General features: G+C 39.1%; 1 protein-coding gene across 1 annotated transcript in view; it reads left to right on the top strand.

Moving 5' to 3' along the window:
- KCNQ1 (potassium voltage-gated channel subfamily Q member 1) overlaps window positions 1-25,214 on the top strand; it is a 379,050-nt gene that overhangs the window by 77,608 nt on the left and 276,228 nt on the right. Inside the window, exons 3-6 of the mRNA XM_068398668.1 lie at window positions 18,580-18,706; window positions 20,468-20,546; window positions 21,507-21,603; window positions 22,230-22,370. Coding sequence (XP_068254769.1) covers window positions 18,580-18,706; window positions 20,468-20,546; window positions 21,507-21,603; window positions 22,230-22,370 — 444 coding nt within the window. The remainder of the gene's footprint in view (window positions 1-18,579; window positions 18,707-20,467; window positions 20,547-21,506; window positions 21,604-22,229; window positions 22,371-25,214) is intronic.

Here is a 25,214-nt window from a genome sequence, read left to right as displayed (position 1 = left end):
CCCTGCTCTTCCCCATAGTGATGTTTCTGTCCAATATGACGGTGATTCTTTGGTGTGGGGTGGGTTTTAGGAATTTAAAGGCAGTTTTCTCTTTGTAAATATTTATTTCTTTTGCTTACATGAGCTCTTTTTATTATACAGTGAACCCTCTAATCCTTTCATCTTGGTGGAGCTCAATAGATACTGTGTATCACTCAATAGGTGAGATACTGTGTTAACATACTATGGTTGTAATCTAGAAAGTTCATCCCCCACCCCCAAAATCTTGAGTCAATTAACTCTTAACTAGTTTCAAAAGAAGCATGCTGAACAGCTCATACGGCTACAAATAAACCTTAAAAATAATTGGTGAATATGTGTTAAAAGTCTGTGAAAAGTTAAAAGCTATGTAACATCACCGAAATCAATTAAAGATCATATTTTTGTGTACAATACAGGAAAATTCCCAATTTATTTTTGCAGAACAAATTCTGCATCCGGTATGCAGAGACTATACTGAGGTGGTTGGGTATGCTGTTGTTTTTTTCTGTTTACCATAAAATTTATCAGCTCATACTATCCTGTGTAACACTCAGAAATTTGGAGGAAATTGAAGAATGGAAACTTTTTTCCATTTGCACATGAGGACATCATTACGCATTTTTCATATGCCAATAAATGAATGTAGTGGACAGTGGCTTCTCTGTAAGTATAATGCATGCAGACAAGTGTCTTATGTAAGAGTCCCAAGAGCAACATCCTAAATGCGTGGGGCACAAATAAATGCTTCATCTTCTACCACCCTCTGCTCCCTACTGACACCTATTCCTGGTTGTAAATATTTGAACAGTAGGTTGTTGTGACCATCATGAACTAGAAAATGAAAATGCGTGGACAGGCATAACCCTGAACCATATGTCTCCCTTTATGGAAGACGAACAGAGCTGTCAATCTTTGAGAAGCTGTACCCATGATTTCTGTTTGAGCATGTGTCTTGAGTGAGAGAAGTGTGATCAGCTCTGCTGGATAACAGCAATAAATGATTATATGGAGAATAAGAGCTGCTAGCTGCCACAGTTCTTAAGAAAGATCAGGGGAATCTAAAGGTCTTAACAGAAATCTGAGAAATGCTTATAATAAAGGGGCCTGAGCTTCCTAAAAGAAGTCAGACAAATGCAGCAGATGTTCAAGGGCCCCAGGTGGATTATATAGATGTTAATAAACCAGATGAGCTGAAATCAGTTAATGAAAGAAGTTTAATCAATCTTAGTTGATTCAAGAAGTGACTACATGATGAATACATATTCCTTATTGAATGAAGATTCATTGGTTTGCTTTCTCTGCTGAGCTCATGCTCTGACGAATCAAGAGTTACATCTCTGTGAAGTTAAACCATTGAAACTAGGTGTCAGAATTTTTCCCCAAAATCCTTCTCTTTCCTACCTGGAAACAGTCATGTAACAATGTGAATAAGTATATGCGTGGGTGGGTGGTGGTGGTAGAGAGGACACGGAGGAAGTCTTTCCTGTTTCACTCTTAACTTTCACGGCAAGTGAACTGTCCTTGAAACTGAAAAAAAAAAGCCCTCTTGGTTTCATAGTTTTAAAAATTTCTTTCTGTAAGTGATTTGCATTTAGTCACTTTTTTTTGGTAAACATAAGTTGCAGAAATTGATAGGAAAAATTCTACCTAATCGTAGAAAAATGATATTATTATAGAAAAACGATGCTAGGGGGCTTTGGGGGTCTGGAAGTGGATGGTTGTTTGCCTTTCTGTTTTTTTTTGTTTGGTTGGTTTTATGAAGTCGAATGGCTTCAGTTGAAACTTGCAATAAGTCTTCCTGAAGGTGGATGTTGATAAAGATTACAGAATCCCAATGAGTGTGATTAATAACATGAAATCTTTTCTCTCAGGCTGTAGAAGGGTATTTCTTTTCTGCCGAGCTCCTTATTTTCACAACCCTTCCAGGAAGTTTTATCTCCTCTGACATGCCTGACCTTCTGATCTGTCCAGATCAACTAGTGGATTCGGGAGTTTTGAGAGGGAAACTGGAGGCAGACAAGGTAATCACGTGGACCTCTCTAGGGAGACCAGCCCCAAAATAGAAAACCCTCATAAACCTCTCTTTCAAGTGAGAACCGATAGTAAATTTCCTCTGCTGTTTATACCATCGCTTCAAGCTGAGAATACTTTATTGTATAATTCAAAGCAGTTCTTCTAGGCTGACTCTGATATTTTTTTTTTTTTTTCTTGCATTTTTTAGCTGTCTAAAAGTTAGGTCAGGTAGTATAAGCCAATCACACAGGCTTTACCTTCATGGAAAAAGATAGGTACTTCTGAAAGTGTAGTTTATTACATCTTAAGGTGCCTGGGACACTTGAGATTAATTTCCCTTTGTATGTGCTTATTTCTCTCAATGAATTATAGAAAAAGCCATGCATGTTTACCCTATTCAAATACTTGGAGTCATCATTCTCCATGAAGTCACTTTCTAGCTGGGCAGTTAATACTAACTTAGTTAATCAGTATCAATACTAATATTGATTGTGTAATTGTTATGTAATCATCAACATGCTTGAAATACATCACATGTGGTCACAGATGTTTTTAACAGTTTAGGTGGTATTTGAAATACAGTACAACTACATTTCTGATGCCTGGATACATGCTGGCTTTTGTTTGTGTTTTCCTTTCAAGAAGCATAAATGGTTGATTATGTGGCTCAGTACTTAGATATGTGTAGTGTAAGGGTATAGTTTTCCCTTTTCAACAGGTAGGTTCAACCGTGCTTGTTTGTTATGGATCGCAGCTTGTTTCAAGGGTCATCTTACTGAATTGGATGGGAATATTCAAGAATAAAGTGATATACAGTGGCAGAGGTGTCGGAAATCAGCTCTGTGTGTGTGATGTAGCACAGGCAACTTAGTGTTAAAGCTGTGAGCCGAAGTCTAATTCCGTGATCCAGATGAAACAAAATGTCGGAAGTATTCTTCCTGCCTTCATTGAGTCCTGCGATCGTGTTGGCTCATAGGCAGAGTTGCACAATGTACTGAGCAGCAGTAAGAGGTACAACCTGAACAAAAGAGGAGCTTCTTGGCTCTCAAAGAGGAATAAATACTTCAGTGTGGTTCCTTTGAGCCTGAATTCTGACTGGCTTATCTTTGTATTTGTTTTAACAGTAAAACAAGTTGAAGATTGAAAAAAAAAAAAACCCCTGCTTTCCCTGCTTTAAAGAGTAGAAAGAACTAAGGAACATGAAGTAAAGTTGAAAGGAACTTCTTGAATATTGTTAAGGATTCCAAAAGTAGTCTTTAATTGCTGCCAAAACTAATGCAGCTGGAATTTCCATGGAAAACATCGGTGCTGTAGCCAGTTAGTATACAAATACCTCCAGTTTGCAATAGATTTTTTTTCCCTCCTCAAAGCTTGTTCACCCTTTTTTTCCATGTAAAAAAGTATATCCATATTTAACACTATGCTTAAGATTGAAACAGTCAAACCTGACTTCTTGTAGCAATACTAGGAGTCACGTGGTGGTAACTACTCAGTATTGTACTGAGAACTGATCGCTTATTCTACTGCCACCGTTGCTATCTTTTTAAACGTAAAAAATAATCAAATTCATTGAAAAGATAATTCCCACAGCCTACAAATCATTCACAAAGTGTTTATAAAGAGGGCTTTTGTAGCATTTTTCAGGGTGATTTAGCACCCGAAATGAACACATTTCATGTCTTCATAGCATAAAATATTCATTACTATTAATCAAAAGGTGTGAACCACAGACAGTGTTACCACAGAGTTTCTACCACTTTTTGAGTACTGTAAAGCATGCTCCTTAAACAGGCACATTGTTTCTGGCTTTAACAATATGCCATTTGGGACAAGTAATATGGTTCATGATAACAGAATTCTCTGATGTAATATGCTAGGGGCAGATTTCTAATGAGGAAGGCTTTATTGATGGACTTATTAAAACATGCATTCATGTCATCAGCTTTGGTATCCCAAGTGCAATAGCTTATAAATATTCAAATACCCAGTTATGGGACACAGCTGTACCATACTTTCATGTCTAGTAGGTTTCCTTTGGCCATCCAGCTGATGAAGAAATGCACATTGTACACAAAGCAGTCCCTTATGTGCTTTTCTAGTGTAATGTAATTGTTACTAATTACACCCTGAACAGTACTAGCAATTGACACTTCTGTACAAAGTTAAATGTGCTATGTAGGGGAAACACGAGGCTGTCATTAAAGCCATTTTTAGCAGAGCTGGAAATAGGACGCAGATCCAAGTGTGGCAGGCCTGCTTCTTTCATCTACCGAGAAGGAACTTGCCAAATGGGTGAGTTTGGTTTTGCTGCCTTGTAACTGTTCCCTTTGGCAGAAGGCGACAGTCCTCTGACCCTGGTTTCCATGTTTTAGCCACCTTTACTGATGCTTTAAGAAAACTGGAAAACTACCCAAACTGAACTTCAGTTTAAGTAGCCTCTTCCTCCTTGTAAGATTGATAAGGTTGGCTAAAACCTTTGGCATTTGATCATTTCTAGTGGTCTTGGCCACTTGAGATACTATTTCTTTTGTAAAGCCATTAAAAAAAGGATGTAACCCAAACTTGTTACGTGCACTATTCATATGTCAGTATTCGGTTGCTGTGCATCAGAACTCCCTTTTTTCCCTGCTGCTTAGTGTCCTGGTTTGGCCTAAACCAGGCCGATTTTCCTTTCAGTGATTTTTGCTTTCAGCTAAGTCTCCTCTAAGTAACTGCATGTTTGCAGACAGTGTCTGCCTCCAAGACTGATAACGCCCGAAGTTTGTAGTTATCGCTGAGGCACCGGTAGGGATGTTGTGCAGTAAGGCTCTTGCTGTACTTATTCTTAGAGAAACCAAGGTCACTGATGAATTCCTCACTGCTTACAAGTGAAAAGCCGAAGGGGGGGGTCGCAGCTGCAGGGGGGAGCAGACAGGGCAGGTGACCCAAAATTGACCAACGAGGGTATTCCATTCCACACACGTCATTCTCGGTATAAAGGTGGGGGATCACGAGGGTCGCGCCCTTTTTCTGCTATGGCCGGTGTCCAAGGAGGACTCCGTCTGTTTTCCTGCTGCCCCCGATCCCGATCCGTGCATCCCTGAATCCAGCTCTCGACCGTTGCTAGGCCCAGCCTGGGCCTTCCCGGAGCCTGCCCTGCAGTGCCGGTGGTGACGTGGCTGACTTCAGGGGAGCTCAATCTTGGTTTTGTATATATATTTGTATATATTTGATTATTTCTATTATTATTATTTTTTTTTTTTTCATTATTATAGTTTATTAAAACTGTTTTAACTTTCCAACCCGGAAGCCTCTCTCCCTTTTCCCTTTCCCTTTCCCTCTGGGGGGAGGGGGGGGGGATAACAGAGGGCATCTGCCACAGGTTTAATAACTGGCCCAGCTTTAAACCGTGACACTTAGTCTTAGAAAATAACTTAGCCTGATAATTATTTATTTCACATACTGAGAAAATATTGCTTTAAAAGAATGTTGTACAGTGGAGAGGACATTATGACCTCTCAGTAATGACATGATGTGAAAAATGTCACACATTTCAGTTGTTGGCCACATAGAGTGGTGGCTTGCATATTGGGTTAGTAAATACTAAGGTTGAGTAGCTTTAACGCAAGGAGTCACCTTTCTTTAATGTAACCTCTTGCTTAATTTCTGTTAAGACAACTGGTACAAGTGTCAGTTCTTACTAGTTCCTCCATTGCTGAACAAATATCTTTTTGGGTGGGATAAGCATCTTTGGTTCCAATGGGTAATCTTACCTCTCTGGTTTGGCAGTAAGACCTTTGGTGTCCAGGCTAGACTTACATCTAACACAGTGGGATCTTGAGAGGCTTAAGCAGGACAGACATACGAAAATCAGCTTTTTGAAACAGTATCAAGAATGCAGAGAAGGTATAAAGGGAAGGCTAAAAAATTGATGAGCTTTTGATGTTTAAAAACCAAACCAAAACAAAAAAAGTTTTTATAATTACTGACAGAATTCATCTAGCTGTGGAGTAAGACTGCCATTTGCTTTATCACGTAAGGTACTGGGAAAAAATGTTTGGAAATTAGACATTTCCAAAGATGTGTTTAGTTTAATTCCTAATTTAAGCAACTGTAAATCTCTGATCAAAGAGAAGGCCCTAGAAAATTCAGCTATTCCTAGAAAAAATCGTACCACGAAAGTATAGCTCATGTAAAGAGCAGGTATGCCTCAAGCTTTAGAAAAATAAGTGCAATAGTAATGCAATAATATGAAGTCCTGCTCCACTGCTACCAGTTGGATGGTAATACATTTAAAATGCATAACCAGTGCTTTGGTTGTTCTAATAATGTATGTTTTCAAGCAAATTCTAAATCTGCCCTGCATTGCTCAATATTTCGGCACAGAAAAAGCTCATCTGTCTCTAAACCATGCTCCTTGTGCCCCTTCCTTTAAGTTACAATTGTTTTTCCGTCTTCAAGTACCACTCCACAGAGGGATTCTTCTGGTCGTGTGGCTTTTGCTTGCTACATCAGCTGCCTGCTAGCCTGTGTACTGTTGCAGAGCCTTTGGTTTATTTTTGACATGTCCTAGGCATTGCTTTTATAACGTCTCTCCTTTTCCAAAGAGTTTTGGAGTACAGTGTTGCTGAATTCTGTCCAATATCAGTTTGTTGTGTTTTTTTTGTTTGTTCGTTTTTTTTTGTTGTTGTTTGTTTGTTTTTGGGGGTTTTTTTGTGTGTTTGTTGTTTTTTTTTTTTTGTTAAATTCATTCCATATAATGCCTATTAGTTTTCTGAGGTATTTGATGTCTTGAAGCTCAGGCCAGCTGCCACTGAGAAGGCTATGGCTTTTTTAAGATTTTTTTTCTTCAAGCAATGAATAGTGCACTTGTCCTTTATTTGTAAAGGGAGCAGGGGAAAGGTGATAGTGAGTGAAGGGAGTTTCACAGAGTTTCACAGAAGGAGTTCTCCTTTCGTAACTTTGAATTCTGCAAAGAGCTGCCTCTGTTGCACCAGTTATTTATGTTGGACCCAAAACTGATAGAAACATGAATCCAAGTAAAAATATAAGTCTTTGCACATAACGGTAGCTTGGTTAATGGGGTATGCGACTTCAGAGAGATGTGGCTTATATCTTCATTTTGCAAATGTAAGTTTAGCTTGGTCCATTTGGAACATTATCAAAGCTCTAGGGAGAGTTTGCACTGAGTTAATCATGTGCTTTGGTAGGAATAAATTAACTTCCCATTTTGGTATGCTATAATCCTGATGCGCTGAATGATAGCCGCAACTGTTTAATGCTCGCTGATTGGAACAAGCGCAGGAAATCGGCACAAGGAGGAAGCTACTTGCCTTCAGTATGTGAAATGTATTTGCCACTTAGCTGAAAATGCTGACTTTGTTGCCTTTGGTTAGGTTTATTTTGCATGTCAAATAATTCTCCTCTCCTCCTTCACAAATTTTAGAGGCAACTGTAAAATGCTGACTGAATGGGCTGTGTACATATGGCATCTGAGAGGTTTTTTATTAGCTTAAACTAGCACATGTGTTTTCCTGTGAGGAGTATTAAGTGCCTGGCCTACAGGTTTAATGTGTGACTGTTTTTGCAGCTGTGTGGAAGAGCATGATGCGATTCCCTGGAGCAGGCCTGGGAGAGAGCTCAAGTATGTTGAGGCAAAAGCAGGTTGTGTTTATGGGAATGTCAAACAGAAATATGGTACTTGAACTCTTATCAACACTGAGACTGATACTGGTAACTGAGCAGTGGTCACCCAGGTGTGTGAAAGGAATGCCCCACTTCTAACCACGGAGGATTTAGTTTCAGAACTCAATGGCTCTATCCCTCAGTGCTGTCCTGCAAGTCTGGAAAAAATGAAAATTTTCTTTTTCCCTTTGTTATTTGGAGGTGGTTGAAACCAGCGTTAGTCCATTTGAAATTTAGTTCTTGTTAAACTGTTATTGAAGAGCACAGTCATTGCTCAGGCCAGAAATCTTACTTTTGGAGGATGAATTTTGAAAACATGCTGCTTCTAGAAAAAGAGGATATCATGAGTACATGTAGAAGTAGAGGTAATGTCCTGCTTTTGGTGACCTCTCACTCTTCTGGAAATGTCTAACTTGTGGAACACATATCACATCCCAGAGAGGGTCCCATAAAGCTGAAGAGCACATAGAGGAGCTCGAAGGGTAGAGTTGAGAATCCTGAAGCAAGGCTGCCTAGCACACAGTACCATTTCGTAACTCCCTTCTTGGAGGGAGGGCAGGGCTGGGATGTCTTGTCTGCACAAGAGAGGTACAAGTTAGAACTTCATCAGAAAGAGTTCCTCTTCAGCATACTCTGTGCCTGCTTTTGCAGGAGCAAGTTACTGAAATAGCTCATAATAGCTCATGGGATTTGGATGTGGGGGCCTCATGATGTTGCTGTGTATATCTAGCTATACTATTATCCACAGTGCTACTATCTCATTGTCTTGAAGCGTTTGTGTGGGAGAGGGTGGTGAGAGCAGTGGGTTTCTCTGATGGGGAATGAAGCTAAAGACTGCATGTGGTTTGCTCAAAGCTGTATAAGAAACCTGTAGCTGAATAGCAAGTCAAGCTCAGATCTCCCCGATCTTTTCAGTCTTCCTGACTCCTGCCTACCCAGGGAACAAAAAGGGGCATTGCTACAGCTTGTGGGCATGTTTTCTCTTTGTTTGGGGTCTGGGTGGTGCCCTGAAGTTGAAAAATCTTCGTAGGTCAGAATGTCTGGGCTGTGGGTAAGGTTGAGATGATGCACATGCAGTGCTGTCGACTTTGGAGGAGAGACGCTCAAAGAACCAGTAGAGCTTCGACGGTCAGGTTTACTGCAGAGTGGGAGTGTAGATATCCTTGATCAATTGGTGACTGTAAAGGGGAAGAGAAACAACAACAAAGGAAAATTAATTTCGTTAAAGCTTATTTTCTTACAGTCCTTGTTTTGCAAGTTTCTAGAGAGAAAAATGTAGTTCCTAAATTTTCTACTTTATAATAAAAAAGTATTCCCTTTCATGCCTTAAATCTACAGATGATTCTGCAGATGTACATTTTGTGTTTAAAAACTCTATACATTTAAAAAAAGAAAAAAGTCCCTAAAATTTTAAGGATAAAATGAAACCTGGCTGCAGTTTGTGTAAAATATGACTCTATTGAAAAAAAAACATTTTTCAAGAGCCAACATGGATTTAATGTAAAAGATAATTGAAGACTAGAGGTTTCTAGCTTCCCATCCTTACCAGGTTTTTTCCTCTTTCTTTCTGCCCTTTTCTAATAGAATGAAAAGAGATGATTAAGGAGGAAAAATGACTATTCACAGAAAGCTTGAAGTTATTTTCCACTTTTCATAACCAATGGAACAAAAAATATTTTTTTATCAATAATCTTTCTAATTTCTGTTTTAAAATGTATTGTTGCTTCCTGGCTGATATCACAGTGTGGCCTCAGACAAAAAAAAATGCAATTAGTGTGTCTGAAACCACTAGATTTCAAATGTTGCTGTTACCAAACTGTACAGCAGGTGACCAGAGCTTGACCATTACATCTTAAAGATGCTATCTACCATTGCATTCCCTTTTAATTACACAAAGTGAAGATATTGCAGGTTAAGCTGGGCTGATAATGGCCAGATTCTTCTTTTTGTGTGGCTCTGCTTTCAGGTAAGAGATATTGTGCAATATTTATTTTCTCTTAGGAGGAGTTGTGTTCTAACAGTGATAGTCTAAGGGTATAAGAGAAATATGGTTTGCTGGAAGACACAGTAGCTTTTACTGCCGTAGCATTTATCTAGAAAAAAAACACGCATATAGTCTCTTCATGAGGTCCTCCAATAAATTCAATGTCAGCTGTGGAGCAAAGGGAAGATGTATGAACTGCTCAGTGTAGGACACGGTTGAGATGAAGTAGCTTTTTTAAAAAAGAGTGAGGAAGGTTATTTAATAAAAAGCATGCAACAAGGTACTGGACAGGATAAAAATAATCAGATCAGGGAAAGCAGCCACTGTGTAAATAGTGTTAATATGAAAAGTTCTTTGTAACACAAAAATATAGACTACTTGGCTTAGACAGATTTTTTTAATAGTCTGTAACAGTTCCTTTCTACTCATATTAGCATATTGTAGGTACTAACAGATGAGTATGCATCTCTGTGAACTGTGTGTATGTGTGCTTAATCTTAAGTAGGTGAATAGTGCTTTTGAATTCAGTGAGATATAAAATTAAGCATATGTTCCACTGGGTAGAAGCCAGAGCATTTTTCACTTTGAAGAAGAGGGTCCTGTATGACTTCCTTCTAGAGACTTTTATGAAGCCCTGAATAAGGGGTTCATGAAATGAACTGAAAGGAGTGGAGTTTTTTAACAATTCTTGCGCCAGCGTTAGCATGTTGACACTTCCTTTCTCTTGCCAAATACTTTCGGTTTAAAGTCTAGTTCCTGAGCATACTTTGTGATGCGGGAGAACTCCACACTAAAACAAGTATCATAAACTAAATGTACAAGCCCAGCTTAATTTACTTCTGTAGATTGCTGGCAGATATCATCAGCAACTAAATTCAGAAGCTAAAGACGACTGCGTTATGAAGAGACTTGTGCAGAGGTGACGGTGAGGAAAGTTGTTCTCATGCAGCAGTGCTCTGAGACCATGCCTTCACGTGCAGAGTTACACCACTGACATCTGAGGCCCTTTGTAGTCGGTGGAAAAATTTCAACTGCCTGCGTTTGGATTTGGCTGAAACCTCCAGTGAGAAGAGAGCTAAGGAAATCAATTAAAGTCTTTTTAAATGCACTAAGGGAGTTAGGTGCCTGATTCCTATTGAAATTCAATAGGATTTAGTTGCTTGGAGCATTTGGAAAATCTCAAACTAAAATTGCAGGCCAGCAGTATTCTTTATTGGTCCCAGTGCTATTGTTCTGTGCTCTCGGCACCGATTAAGGGAAAATAGAAAAGCTTCGGCACAATCAACTTTTCTCACTCTGTCTCCTAGTAAGCGTCCTCTTTTTTCAGAACATGAACACCTACGTAAATGTTATTTCATCTTAACTAAAAACATTAATAATGGGACTTCAATGATGTCCAGCAAAAATTTAGGATTAATTATGGGCCTCTGAAGATAGAATCACAGAATCACAGAATGTTAGGGATTGGAAGGGACCTCGAAAGATCATCTAGTCCAATCCCCCTGCCGGGGCAGGATTGCCTAGACCATATCACACAGGAACGCGTCCAGGCGGGTTTTGAATGTCTCCAGAGAAGGAGACTCCACAACCTCTCTGGGCAGCCCGTTCCAGTGTTTGGTCACCCTCACCGTAAAGAAGTTTTTCCTCATATTTATGCGGAACCTCCTGTGTTCCAGCTTGCACCCATTGCCCATTGTCCTGTCAAGGGATGTCACTGAGAAGAGCCTGGCTCCATCCTCTTGACACTTGCCCTTTACATATTTATAAACATTAATGAGGTCACCCCTCAGTCTCCTCTTCTCCAAGCTAAAGAGACCCAGCTCCCTCAGCCTCTCCTCATAAGGGAGACGTTCCACTCCCTTAATCATCTTCGTGGCTCTGCACTGGACTCTCTCTAGCAGTTCCCTGTCCTTCTTGAACTGAGGGGCCCAGAACTGGACACAATACTCCATAGAAATGTGATACTGATACCATGTTTTTTGTTTTCCATTGTCTGTTTAATTATTTGGTGCCAAATATGGCAGATAAAGAATTTTAGCAAATGATACTAGGCTTTTTGAAAAGAAGGAACACCAAGTGTTCTGGCTTTAAACATTTTTTTAAAAACTTACCGTTGTTGGTTTTCACTTGAAAAGATGCAATTTACAAGATCTTTGGAGGTGAGGAGATTAAGTAGAGGGAGAAAAATCCCCAATCCTAAATAGCTGTGTTGACACTTGCTGTTGTTCAGTAAGTGTTTATATATATGAAAAACCATTTATCTTTTTATTTTTTATCTGTACTTCATCAAGTTGGGATTTTTACTTTATTGAGCTTGGTGTCTGGCTTTGTCTGTTTGCCTAGGCCATCTGATTTTGCTGTTCCGTGTATAGTAGAAAACACAGTACAGCTTTCAGGAAAAAAATCCTGCCTTTCTCAACAGAACAAAGAGAGGCCTCTCTCTACAAAGTGAGTGAGATTAGAAGAAACAGTTGCCTTCGCTGCTATTAATTTGCATACCCTGCTCGGGCTATACACAAGTGCTGTCTGAAGCATTTTGCAAGCCCTGATGTGTCAGGTGAACAGTGTGCTGTGAAGTGGACTCTAGCTCTCCCCGAACTAACGTGTAGCCTGTAGTGGTTCGGTTTTTGCATGCTAGCCTTCTCTGGGTATCAATGCAACCTATTGCTCTACATGTAGAGAGACACATTCCTGCTGTTTTTGACCTTTTGGTGGCTGTAGAGTATATGCTGCATCACTGCTTGTGAAGATGCTGAGCCTGTTTCTCTGTTGCTCAGTCCAGCTCCACAGCCCTTGGCTGATGGTGAGTGCCCCGTTCCTCACTTTGCATTAGCATCAGCAGATCTATTGTCCCCTCTCTTGGCTCCTTCAGAGACCTCCTTGTCATGACTTCTGAACCAAACTTTTGACAGTGTCCTCGCTCCTGCTGCCTGAGATCATTCCACTTTACTCTTGGTGCACTGGCTGTGTAGCAGAGCTCTTCTGTTGCCTTGCCCTACAAATAGGTATCGGTGCAAGTAGTGCCACAGGAATCTTATAGCTATGAGGTAATGCTGGTTGGCATGCAATCCCTATGTAAGCTATGGGAGAGCTTATTTCCTTGTTTAAAGGAATTCCTGGGAACTTTATCATGCTTGAAGCTAGAATCTGAAAGAAGACAGATTTGAAAGAATTGTGGGAATAATGTGGTTGATTCCTCCAATGAGGATAACATAGTAGAGCTGGTGACATGGCAGAGATGGGTAGGAGTTGTATTCCCAGAAAAATGCTGGGGTGGGAGGAAGTTCTTACAGTACAAGAAATATGTGCTTATGAGGGTTAAAATCATCCCCCTCATCAATGCCTCTTGTTTTCCTGTGCTTGTTATCTCCTTTTCCTCTGAGGGCAGCGGTCTCTGTGGCTGATGGAATAAGCTGTATATTGTCTTTGATTTTTTGGTCTTCTGTAGCCAATCAGTATAATGTAGTGGTATGCTTTGCCTCCTTGCTCCTAAAACATGTATTTTACCTCTCTTATGTTTATGGAGTTCATTTAAAAAGGTCTAGACTCATTAGAGTAAAGGCCGCCTTGTTCATAACAGGTTTCAGACGACCTCATCTAGTCCTTCCACATCAAATGGCTGCATGAACTTCTGTGATGCTCCACGACCAGTTAAAGCTTTGAGGTCTACAGTCAGAGCCTCAGGCAATATATTCTCTATGCAGATGCTTTCTCAGCCTCCGGAAACAATTTCTTTATCTGTTAAATAACTGTTGTTATGGTGTCATGATCCATTCTATGTCAGGGTTTTGTTGTGGTGTGTTTTTTCCCAAGCTATTAATCTGTCTAATTGCTTAAAAACATCTCCTTCAGCTAAGTTTAGGGACTCTATCTTTCCTTTTGGAGTTGCTACTGCACTTTATCTCACAGTGTGGATGTTGGATGCCTTCCACTGTTGAATTGTAGCTCTTCCAATCCAGTGGGGGTGGAGTAATAAAGGAAGGGCTTTTCAAGACGCATTTAATAACAAAATAAACCAGATATTCATTTTGCTAATATACTTCTGTGTATTTGTTTTCATAGATCTGACACTCCAGTTAAACAGCTAAAAAAGTCTGGTCCGTCCTTCAATTCAGTTACAGTCCTTTTCATAAGTAACTTTTCCCTGTTGTCCTCTAATGGAAGAGACTTTCTTGTTCTTTCGCCTAATGGCATCCCGAAGTTCATCAGGGTGTTAGTTAAAGTGCCCTTATGCATAGCAGGTCCAGTTCTTCAGTGTAAATAAAAACTAATACATGGGCTTTTCATCACAGCTGTTCTTTGAGCCCTTCTCTGTGTGTTCCCTGTGTGGGCTTGTTATGAAACTGTGATTAATCCATGGGAACTGTAGAGATACGGGCTGTAATGACAGATAGCATGGGTATGTTTGTCAGGGGACTGTGTTTTTGTGGCTCCTGCCTAAGTTCCTTCATCAGGTGATGAGATCTGTTCTTTAGCCAGGTGATTAAGTTACAACATATCTGTGTCAGACTAAGGATAATTTTTATGTTTTGATGGCTCTTTCATTATATTTGAAGCAATTCCCAAAGCTGTTTATGTAGTACCTGATCGACTCAAAGGAACTTCTGTTTCAGTGTCAAAACCGTGAAAGTGAGTAGTGAGATGCACTGAAAAATCTACTGTGAGACTTCTGAAATGGATCCCACACGCTAACCCCACTCCTGCACCAACAAACCAGTGAGGACTCAAGCTCCTTTACTGGTCTTTATGAGAAATACTTTATTCCCTGGCATATGCTGAATGGCTACCTGGAGATCTATTGTAGTTTCACCAAGCACCATAGTAGAAATGCCCAAGGCTTGTTACACTAGTCTTGTCTACTTGTTCCTTGTTGTTGAAAGTGTTGTGAATTTACATGTGAGAAGTTGCTCACAGCTAGAGAGTTACTGACACGGATAGAGTTCTTCAAGAAAAGCGATCTACATGTGTATCTCGTGTTCATCTTCTCTTCCTTTTCATCCAAAGTTTATCCTGTACTTGGCTGTGTTGGGATTATGTGGCTGAGAAGGCATGAAGATGGCATTAAGCATATGCCTGGGCTGAGCAGGAGGGATGGCAGAAGTGAGGGTACCATGTACAAATCAATAATTAAAAGGGAAAAAAAAGTCTCTACTCTTAACCAAGAGGGCTCCTGTAAGCCCACAGCATGAAGGTACACAACTGTCACATCTTAGAGGGCTCTTCTTACCATGTCAGTATAAGTTTTCTTAGTGTTGTATTTCTGTTTTCACCTTGTAGAAAGGAGATCACAATTAAGTTGCATAGGGTTGAATGGGTCCTTGCACAGTGCAGTTCTTGTGTGTCTGTAATTTTAACCAAGAAAACTCATCCACTGAGCTTTAATCCCCACCCCCACTAGTGTTTTGCAGGCAGTTATTTTATCTGTATTTTAATTTTCCCCTTGTGCTGAATGTTGCTTTGTTTCTTATTTTACTCATTCTTTACATCCTCTCTGTCTGCTCAGCACTTTATCCTTCCATTTTCCTATATTAGCTTCTGTTTTGTTCTAAGTCTTCTCAAAGCCATGTTTCAGTCTAGCTGATTCATTGTGAGAAGCACAAACTTTTATACAGTGCACTTAGTAGGTAGGTGTTAAGCAGGCAATTAGGAAAAAGTATTGAAGAAACAGTGGACTAAATTAATCTGTAGTGCAACTCAGATTTGCTGAAGTTCTCAGGTGTGAGGCATTGCTGCCCTCTGCCAGGGTAACTCCTGTTAAATGGAATTAGCCCAAATTACCACCAGCATAAATGAACTAAGCATCAGGTTGGCATCCTTCTAGTTAATATAAAGTTTCATGTTAAGTTGTTAATCAGGAAAATAGGGGCGATATTTTAGTAACTCAGGAAGGCATGATTTTTTAATGTATTTTTTTCCTTGTTGTCTGCAAGTTTCTGGCTGCTAATGTAAGTGTGTACTGACAGAAATTCATCAGCCTCCCCCACCCCCAAGAGACTACTTATTAGACTTACGCAACGCAAGATATTAAAAACACTTTTGTCTGTCACACAGCCACGGGCAGGGGAGGGGGAATTTGCCAGTTGCTAATGGATACCTGGAGTTTTTGTGTATGACCATGAAGAACAGCTTGTGCACTTTCACCCCCGATGTTCCCTGAATAACCTGGGTCTCATTTAGGTCAATAAGCCTTTATCAAAACGTCAGGAGTGAAAAATGTGTCTTGGTGTAAGCCGACTGGTCGTTCCCTCCAGTCACCGGAGTCTATAGGACAATCAATGTTCTCTAAGCTTGTCTGCATGTCACGCAAAGAGCTGGATGACAGTAACCATTGACTGCGTGTCTGTTGCATTGTCTTTGGGACAGCCCCCATTTGCATACTTGCCGGTGTGCCTGTTATCCAATGAACCATGGAGGGCTTTTAAAAAACATACGCACACAACTCCGATGCAAATTTCCTACGCAGAGAATACACGCTTCTTTAAAGCACAATCCAGGCTTTCACTTTCTACCTTCTTGCTATAAAACTGAAACTGTGATCCTGACAGGGCCACGGTGCCTGCTCAGAGTGCTGTTTGTGGCTTCATTGTGCTAAAACATTAACTTTTCTCTGGGTTTTTCTTTGCCTAACAAGATGATTTTTTGTTGTTGCTTTGCTTTTGGTAATTGCTTTTAGGGATATCTGAACAGTATTGGCTGTGCTAACGCATATGATGTGAGGCCATACATCCCTTCCTCAAATTAGTTATTTTGAATGAAGGACAGTTTTTGATCCCTGTATGGTTGCTATTGTCTTTTGTTAAGGCAGTTGCCTTCGTGGTAGTGGTGAAAGGAGATGTACTAGCCTTCTGCATACAGAAGAGTACTTGGATGTTAGAGTTTATTGACTATGTCTGTGAAATGAATAGAATCACCTGATCAGAACAGACGGCCTCTGGTGCTTTATTTTGCTGTGACAATTCAATGGCACCTCATGTAAAGCAGGGCTCATAATTTTGCCATTCACTGCAGGTTCGTAAATGACATTAGGTGAAATTGGACAAAGGAAGAGTTCCATGGCTTTTTGAAGCTTCTGCCATAAGACACAGGCTTTCCTTAAAGCATCTGCTGCAGATTCTGTTCCTTTAGATTTGTGGTGTTCATTATGACTTTATTTTATTGAAAAATATTTAATAATAGTCCAATTAAAAAAAAAAAAAGTTGAAGGGTTCTGGTGGATCCTTTCAGAATGAAACTGCAGAAGAGATTCTTGGCTGCGTCGAAGGGTCTGAGCTTCATGCTTATTTAAACCAATGATCTGGACAGTTTCATTATATCTTGAGAATTTAACTGGAATACAAGTGACTATGAACAGTTGTGATAGCTGTTCTGCTGCATCTGACATCTTGCACAGGTTATGAGATTGTCAAAACTAAGGGGAAAATGTCCTGGCTAATATTCTCTTAGCTTTTCTAGGAGTGGCATGGAGTCGAACTTCAACACTGTAATGCCCTGAGACGAGCAGTTTGTTGTGCTATCAGGAGACTGGTGTTTTAGAGACACAAAAAGATGACAGCAAAGTCAACTGATGCATAACATTTTTTGCCCCTCTTTTTGCTGTATACATACCTATTATTTTACTCAGTATTCAGGGCACTGTCCTATACGTTTTTGAAGCTGATAATATAACTCCTATTCATCTTGACTGGGCTAGGGTTGTATCCTTGTTATTTCAGTTAATTCCAAAAGTAATCACAGGTACCATCTTGCGTCCCATTTGCCAGTCTGTTGTGAAAAACAGCAGTGAGCCCTGCAGAAATGCGAGGAGACTGGATAAAATGTCCAGCAGCATCTCATCTTCTCTGCAGTTGCTCTTTATATTAAATCACTCTATGAAATAAGCAGCTCGTTCTCTTAATCTGCATTATCCTATATAACTATCCTTATGATTGGTTTCTCTACTTTACTCTTTCCATATGCCACATGCTGTGTGTTTTCAATTACAAACCACTGTTACCATTCCAATTAGTAGATTTTGCTGTTGGCTCTGATAGAGAGTGTGACCAGTTATTAATCGGATTGGCCAATAAGGAAGTATTGCAGCTCCGTGATACTTGAGGAATCTATGCTGAGTATGCCGTGCTCAACCAGTCTGTTGAAAAGCAAGGTTTATCTGCACATTGACTAAGTTCCACATAAGATGTAATTGTACCTTCGTCTAATCAACAAAAATGTCATATGTCTTTGAAATCTATTACTTTGTAGGCATTTCCAAAGTCATACCTTAGCGTAGGTCTGTGGTTAACACATAGCTTGATACCAGAAGTGCTTCAGGACTAGGCCTCAGTTTCTGCTGAAGTCTCTCTAATTGTTGACAAGAGGATGAGAAAGGCGTGCTTGAAGTCTCACTATGTTTTCAGTGCACCTGGAGATGGACATATTGGTAATGGGGACTAGAAATCTTTCTTCAGTCCATGTGAGATTAAAGGAAGACTGAAAAAGTAAAAATAAGTGGGAGGTTAAGCTGATACGGTAAATGGAATGTGAAGCACACCTCTTCCCGAAATGAAATACGCTAGCAAAATACTCATCTTCTCAGTACAGACTGTGCTTGTTTTCTTTGGCTCTGTCAGGAAACCTTTTGTTTGAATTAGACCAAATGAATTGCACAGAATGGTTTTCAGTTTTAGTACGTGTAGGCAAGCCAAACTGCATGCAATTACAGTATTTAAACTTGCTCTTAATCTTTTCTTTCTTTGCTCTTACAGGTTTTTCTCTTACTTTAGATAATTTTGGGATAGTTGACATTTTTTTCGCCTTCCAAAGTTTACATTTTGTCTTACCGTTTCCTAATACATTTTGAAAAAAGATGAGAGACGTATAGTAGAGAATTAACCTAGTTCCCTGTCTGTTTCTTTTAGGAAATTGTATTAGTGGTATTCTTTGGAACAGAATACGTGGTTCGGTTATGGTCAGCAGGATGCCGCAGTAAATATGTTGGAATATGGGGAAGGCTTCGTTTTGCAAGGAAGCCTATTTCAATCATTGGTGAGTATGCACAGCTTGCAAAATTGACGTAAACAATGAGTAAAAGTTGTCCTTGAAAGTTTTGAGACATGGAATTTCTGCAGCAGTTGTGGACAAGTTAGAGCAAGAGCTCTTGTCATTAGCATTAACGTAGATCTGAATTTCCTTTCAGGAGTCCATGGCACTGTCATTTGAGAACAAATGTAGCTTGGTTTGTTTTTCTAGAAGAGCAGAGTGTTTTCTTTTCACAAGTGATCTGTGATTTGCCAGAAATAAGTCTTGGCCATAGTCCTGTCTCCTGTGACCTCAGGATCCCAGACACTGTACAATAGCTACAACTGTATTTTTTTACAGATACTGAACAGCGTTTTTTTCCTGCCCCCCCCCTCCCTCCCCCAGCAGCCGTTTGAATAATTTATTATGAGTTTATTTTGCACTCTAATTGAGCTATGTACTGTGTGGTGGAGCATCATACATGCTCTGTAGTTACTTTGTGTATCTATTGGATTAAAATATGGTTTTCAGTGATGCATTTGGAACAGGGCACCTGACTTCCCTTGATATTCACAGTGATTGGCTTCCTAACATAACTTCAGTGTTCTTAGACATTACAACCATATGTTCCATATGCATCACAAACCATTATTTTTATTAGAATGCTTGTCATGCATTTAACACTTTCACTGAAAGAAACATAATAATCCCAAATCAATCTGATTTTGCTAGCCAATATTGAGAGAATTATGTAAAGACCCTTGCCCTGAAGCACTTAAAATATAAATGGATTAAACAAACCAGATTTTGGAAGAGAAGTATTGTTATAGAAGCATAGTAATTCTTGTTCTATGACATAGTTTTTTCCACTACTCAGAAACTTTATTTGTTGTTGAGTAGAGGATTCAGTTTTTCATAAACTATCTACATTTTTGCTGAATATAAATTACAAAGTTTTGTTCCTCGGTATTTTTACAACCATAAAACAGTTTAGTTTAGCTTGTCTGTGCATATATATAAATAACAACTGTGTCTCAGATGTGACTGCAACTGTAAAATGGCTTTGCATCTTTGCACTCTGTCCACAATCCATTTCTCTTGTGACCTAGAACGCTAGGGATTCTGAAACATCATCCAATTTATTTCGGCTTGGAAAGCAAAACAAAGTTCCGCTTTCCCAGATATGTATCAAGAACATTCTCCAAAATACAGAGTTCCTTTCCAAAATTGACTATGCCTGAGGCACAGAGATTTAGAGCACAGTCCTAGGGTAATGACTGACTTAAACTACATTAGACTCATACCCTAATTGCAATTTTTCTCTCCCTTTTAGACCTGGACAGATGAAATAATAGTAAGGCAATTGTCTTATATATGAAATAAACCCCCAAAACTCTGTCAATGAATAAAATACTGTCTAAAACAGCAGAGAAAATAAGATACACAGAAGAGATAATAGGTAGAAACTGCTGAAATTCCTTATGGGTTATAGCTAATAAGGGTTTCAGGCTGATGAGGCTGCTTTACAGTAACTCATATCACTCTCATCACTCATCTAGAATGTGGCCATCTTGGACCCATCACAGTAAAAACCTTTCTATCATATCACACAATTATGTTTTTTTAATATGTTACAATACAGATCTCTTTATATATAAACAAAAATCTTAATTTGGGGTGACTGTTCAAATTGTTACTAGGACCAATGCCAATATTACCTTAACAGTCTTGCAGAAGTATTGCAAGGTGCTGCTTAACTCACTTTTTCAATTGACTTTTCTTTTCCAGATTTAATTGTAGTTGTTGCTTCCATGATAGTTCTTTGTGTGGGCTCTAAAGGTCAAGTCTTTGCAACCTCAGCAATCAGGTAATTATATGCAATAAGAGAAAATAGTGCTGAGTAAGGTGGGAGTGTTTTTCTTTTTTTATTTCCTGTTTAAATTCTTGCAGAAGAAAACGAGTCATTGCTCAGAGTCATGTAACAGAGCAGATCACCAATCATGTATGGGTATGAAACAGTGATCCCGTTAAGTGTAGGGGAAATAAAATTTTGCGTGTGTTTTCTGGTTGTGATGCATTTATGTCTGGTGGGGATAAAGGTGCACATACCCCCACCCCCTTTCCCCACCTAGGTGTGTTCTACCCAAATCCTGTTTTAGTTTCCTGGCTCAGTTTTATAGCAACTCTTTCATGCTTCACATCTTTGACATCTTCAAGCTGCTTCTTCATAAAATGCCTGGGGTTAGTGGTTGTGAATTACTGATGGACTGAATCCACCTTCTGCTCAGGAAGGTCACACCACTTGGTTTTCTTGAATGAGAGAGTACAGGGCGGTGTACTGCTCTCTGTGCACTAGCTGCAGTGATGCTCTAGGATTGCAGTGACTCTCAGAAAAAGAATATTTAAAAATATTATTGGACTGTCTAGTTCAAATTGCCTATGAAATCCCTCAAAGGTGAGGAATTCAAATCTTTAGTTAGGTGTTTCTGTATGTTCTTTCCCATCCTGGCGAGCAGGTCAAATATGAGTTGATGGATGATTTCTAGAGCATTCACAGTTTGTGTCCAAAATTCCTGAATCCTTGAGTTACTCTTACTAGCCATGTGTACAAAGGTCTGGGTTTCTCTTATGCAATCTCCCCATGCTGTCTTCATAGCAAACAAGATGAAAGATGGGTGAATGGAGTGAAAAGAGGCAGGCTGCTAAGTCTAGCACAAAATACTATGTCTCTCTCTTAAAACGGTCTGTTGGAAGAGACAGACTTCCCCTCTCTGCCTCTGTTTCTTGTATCTTTAGTCTCTTCATTAATTTAAAAATTGTGTTCCAGGGGCATCCGTTTTCTGCAGATTTTACGAATGCTGCATGTTGACCGTCAGGGTGGTACATGGAGGCTGCTGGGATCAGTAGTGTTCATACACAGACAAGTAAGTTTGAGTACTCTGAGCAATAGCATAATGATGCAAAAGTCCATATATTCAGAACAGCATGTATGCAGACATGCTGATTATGTCAAATATATTTAGTGTGGAGGCAGGCAGTCATTTATTTTAACCAAATATGGTTGTTCTGCCTTGTTCAAGGCACAAAAAATTCCTAAAAGATTAAAAATATTCACCTCCACTTTGGCTAACTTTTGACTTGCAGTTGGATTTAACCACAGAAAATGAGACTTATGGAACTCTGAATATTTCTAAAAATATGTATCTAAATTCCAAAGTTGCTTTGAATGTGGCACTGTTTGCAAAAAAAATTACTCAGCTGCTTTTTGGTGACCAGAAGGTTAATAAGGCACGCTTGCAAGTGAGGAGGTTGTTTTGACTATGTGTTTGAAATGTGCATACTGGACGAAGTCATCAGCTGTGGTGTAAATTCTTTCACCATTGAACTCAGTGGATTTTTGTTAATTTGCACAGCCAACAGTCAGTGTAAATGTTTATTAATTGCTGAAATTACATTCTTCCATTCCAATTATCTTTTAAAAACCATCAGTGATAGGTAATTTATGTGTCTCAACAATATCATAATGCTGCTATTTTGATTCTCTTTGCAGGAACTGATAACTACGCTCTACATTGGATTTCTGGGCCTGATTTTTTCCTCTTATTTTGTGTACCTGGCTGAAAAAGATGCTGTAAATGATTCTGGAGAAACAGAGTTTGGCAGCTATGCAGATGCCCTGTGGTGGGGAGTAGTAAGTATAGCAATTTCACATGTACTAAAGCAGTTAACACCTCCAAATACGGAGTAAAGTTCAAGCAAGCCTAGAGTAAGAACAGCACTTTGAAATAGCCTCTTACTGCTTCAATACACTTTCTGGTTTTGTAATTCTATGAAACTCAGAAAATACTATACATTATCAGTAGTTTTATTTGGTGTTTATAGTCTTATGTGATTGGAAGTGATCAAATTATGTATACAAGATGTAGAAACATCTATTCTTATTTCTTTATCTTGTCTTCCCCTCTGTTATAGTGATTACTTCTTGCTACCTTTCTCATGGTAGGGTTCAACCTTCTGATATGGTAAGAGTCTTGCTAAATCAGGGCTGGTGTTTTTAGTTTTTTTATGTGTGTGTGTTTGGTTTTTTGGTTTTTGTCTTTTTTAAACAGATATCTATGGTTTGCAATTCAGCCTGGGACAGTAATTACCTGTTTATTCAGAACGGACTAATTCCAGAAAAAGGAGCATCTGAGATACTTAAGAAATCCGGGCACAGGACTGGTTTAAAGTGATTGTATTGCTTTGGAACGCACTTAGTATCCTTATGTGGCATTCTTCTGTGCCGTGTCAACATACCATCTTGCTCAGAGATTTCTGATGTTTCCCTAAGGTGCTGCCATACTTTGGTGTAGATGTATCTTTAGTTCTGCTAGTAAAGTTCTCCTTTCTTGCTGTTGCTGGTGACAATTGTGTCTCTATTTTCATTTATTATGTGTAATTACTAGTTTGGCAGCTCTGTTCTGGTTTTATATTTTAGTAAACGTTTTAATTTTGCTGCTTCTGCTAGTAACAATTCCCTCTTTCTTTTCTTGCTTGATATGCAAATATTAGTTTGTCTGCTCTGTTCTGGGATTTCCCGTCTGTAATTATTTCCCTTTCCTTTTCCTATTACAGTTCAAAGAAAGGTACTTTCTGGAAGCTGTTTTTCCTTATCGTTAGCATCCAAGCAGTGACTTGTTTCTATCTGCTTTAATTGTATGTAGCTTAATAAAACAAACTGTCATCATTAAGTGCTACAGATCTTTAAAACGTAGAGGCATCAGTAATGATTCCATGCTTGCATTTTCAAAATGTGCTGGTCTTTTAGAGTCTTCTCTTTGCTGTTTTAAATCAAAAGGCATTGTTTCTTTTTTCTTTAAAAATGAGACTACTAGTAAGCCCTATGTACAAGAACAATAGGACTAACAGCTCTGTTTTACTAAAAACATATATTTTTGAGAAATATTTCTAATTAACCTCTGCATGTGTGTGCTTGTATAGTCTTCTCTCTACAAACAGTACCACTTGCTGTTTCAGGAAGGAAGGGTCTATTGATGACCAAGTCTGTTGCAGGTCTCCTGGTGCTGAAATGCATATGTAGCCTTCTTTGGATCCAACAGGTTTTTTTTAGGTTGCCACTAAGAACTGCTGCAGAATTCTTTCCTCTTGCTGTCTGCCATGGTTAAATACAGCCTTTTAGGATCAGAAAACTTGCTGTGTAGCACAAGGAAGTGGCTTTCTGGCAAGTAGCTTTTCAATGCTTTCATGTCATCATGGCATTTTCCAGTACAGGGGTCAGATGATTCTGTAATTAACAGTGGCAGATGTAGCTACATTTAAAAACACATACTGTCATTGGCATTGGCATTAAATTTGAGTATGCGACAGACCAGACTGGCTTACTGAAAATACAGTAAAACCTTCTCAATACGGTCTGTCAGGATATTGAAATATTGTTCATTCAGGGAGTTATTGCTCAGTTAATAGGCATGCCAGTTATTTTGTCTTTCTAATTACCATAAAGTTATTGATTAAATAAGTTTAATTATGATAATATTTTTTCTCTGTTATAACTTCTATTATGTTGCAGCACGCCACTTGAAGTGTGATACTCCATTAAAAGAATCCAAAATGTAATTTATTTAATATTAAAAATAGAATTGTGTCCTACCTCTGCTCTAAATGCACATACTATACTTCTGCTAACCGCTAAAAGAATTTAGCAAAACAAAACTGAAATGAATTCAGGTCCATCCATTTCTGGTGTTTCGATACTGTTAATATTCTTCATGCTTTCTGGCTGCTTCTTAATGAAGGTCTCAAACTCATACAAAAATGTTCTCAAAGTGTTAGGTTGCAAAAGTTTCGGTTATGTTTTAGCCGGAATTTTCAGAATCGCTTAAACACCACAAATTCGGATCACTGAAAACCTGTCTCAGTCTGTTTTGAACTGGGCACAGAGGATAATTCACAGCTCCTGTCTCAAACACCATCATAGATATGTGATCTGTCTGGCAATGTAGCTGATCTCACTCCTCTGAAAGAGCCACGAGAGTGACTTACCTTACATAGTAGAGAATACTTCTAAAAGAAAAGTACTTGGTAACGTTTTCACACCCCCTTTCTCACTCTACAACATTGCACTTTTTTTGTTATCTCAGCGTATGTCTATACTGCTAAACTAGTTCTTTGGGTAGCGGCAATAGAATATGTAGCATAGCATAAAGAAAACCATATAAAAGGTCTATGTTACCACAACTAAACTGCATCTGGAATTGGGTACTTTTATATTACTGTGCTTTGCTGACTATAGACATACCCATAGGGTGCATAACTTTTAATTAAATGTTCTTCATTGTCATTGTTGTTATTTATAAATCTTTATTGCTTTTCTATTTCCATATGCAAATTGGCCTCCTGGGCTTTATTTGAATTTCCTGTGAGAACTCTGGGCTGTAGCTGTTCGCCATTCCATTGTATGGGCTTCTTGAGGAAACCTAAGGTTACCTTGTTGCATAGAGTAAAGATTTGTCTGTATTATTGCTGGTTTTGAATG

The sequence above is a fragment of the Nyctibius grandis genome, chromosome 4, assembly GCF_013368605.1.
Source record: "Nyctibius grandis isolate bNycGra1 chromosome 4, bNycGra1.pri, whole genome shotgun sequence".
NCBI classification, from domain to species: domain Eukaryota; kingdom Metazoa; phylum Chordata; class Aves; order Nyctibiiformes; family Nyctibiidae; genus Nyctibius; species Nyctibius grandis.
This window is presented reverse-complemented; position numbering and strand designations above follow the sequence as displayed.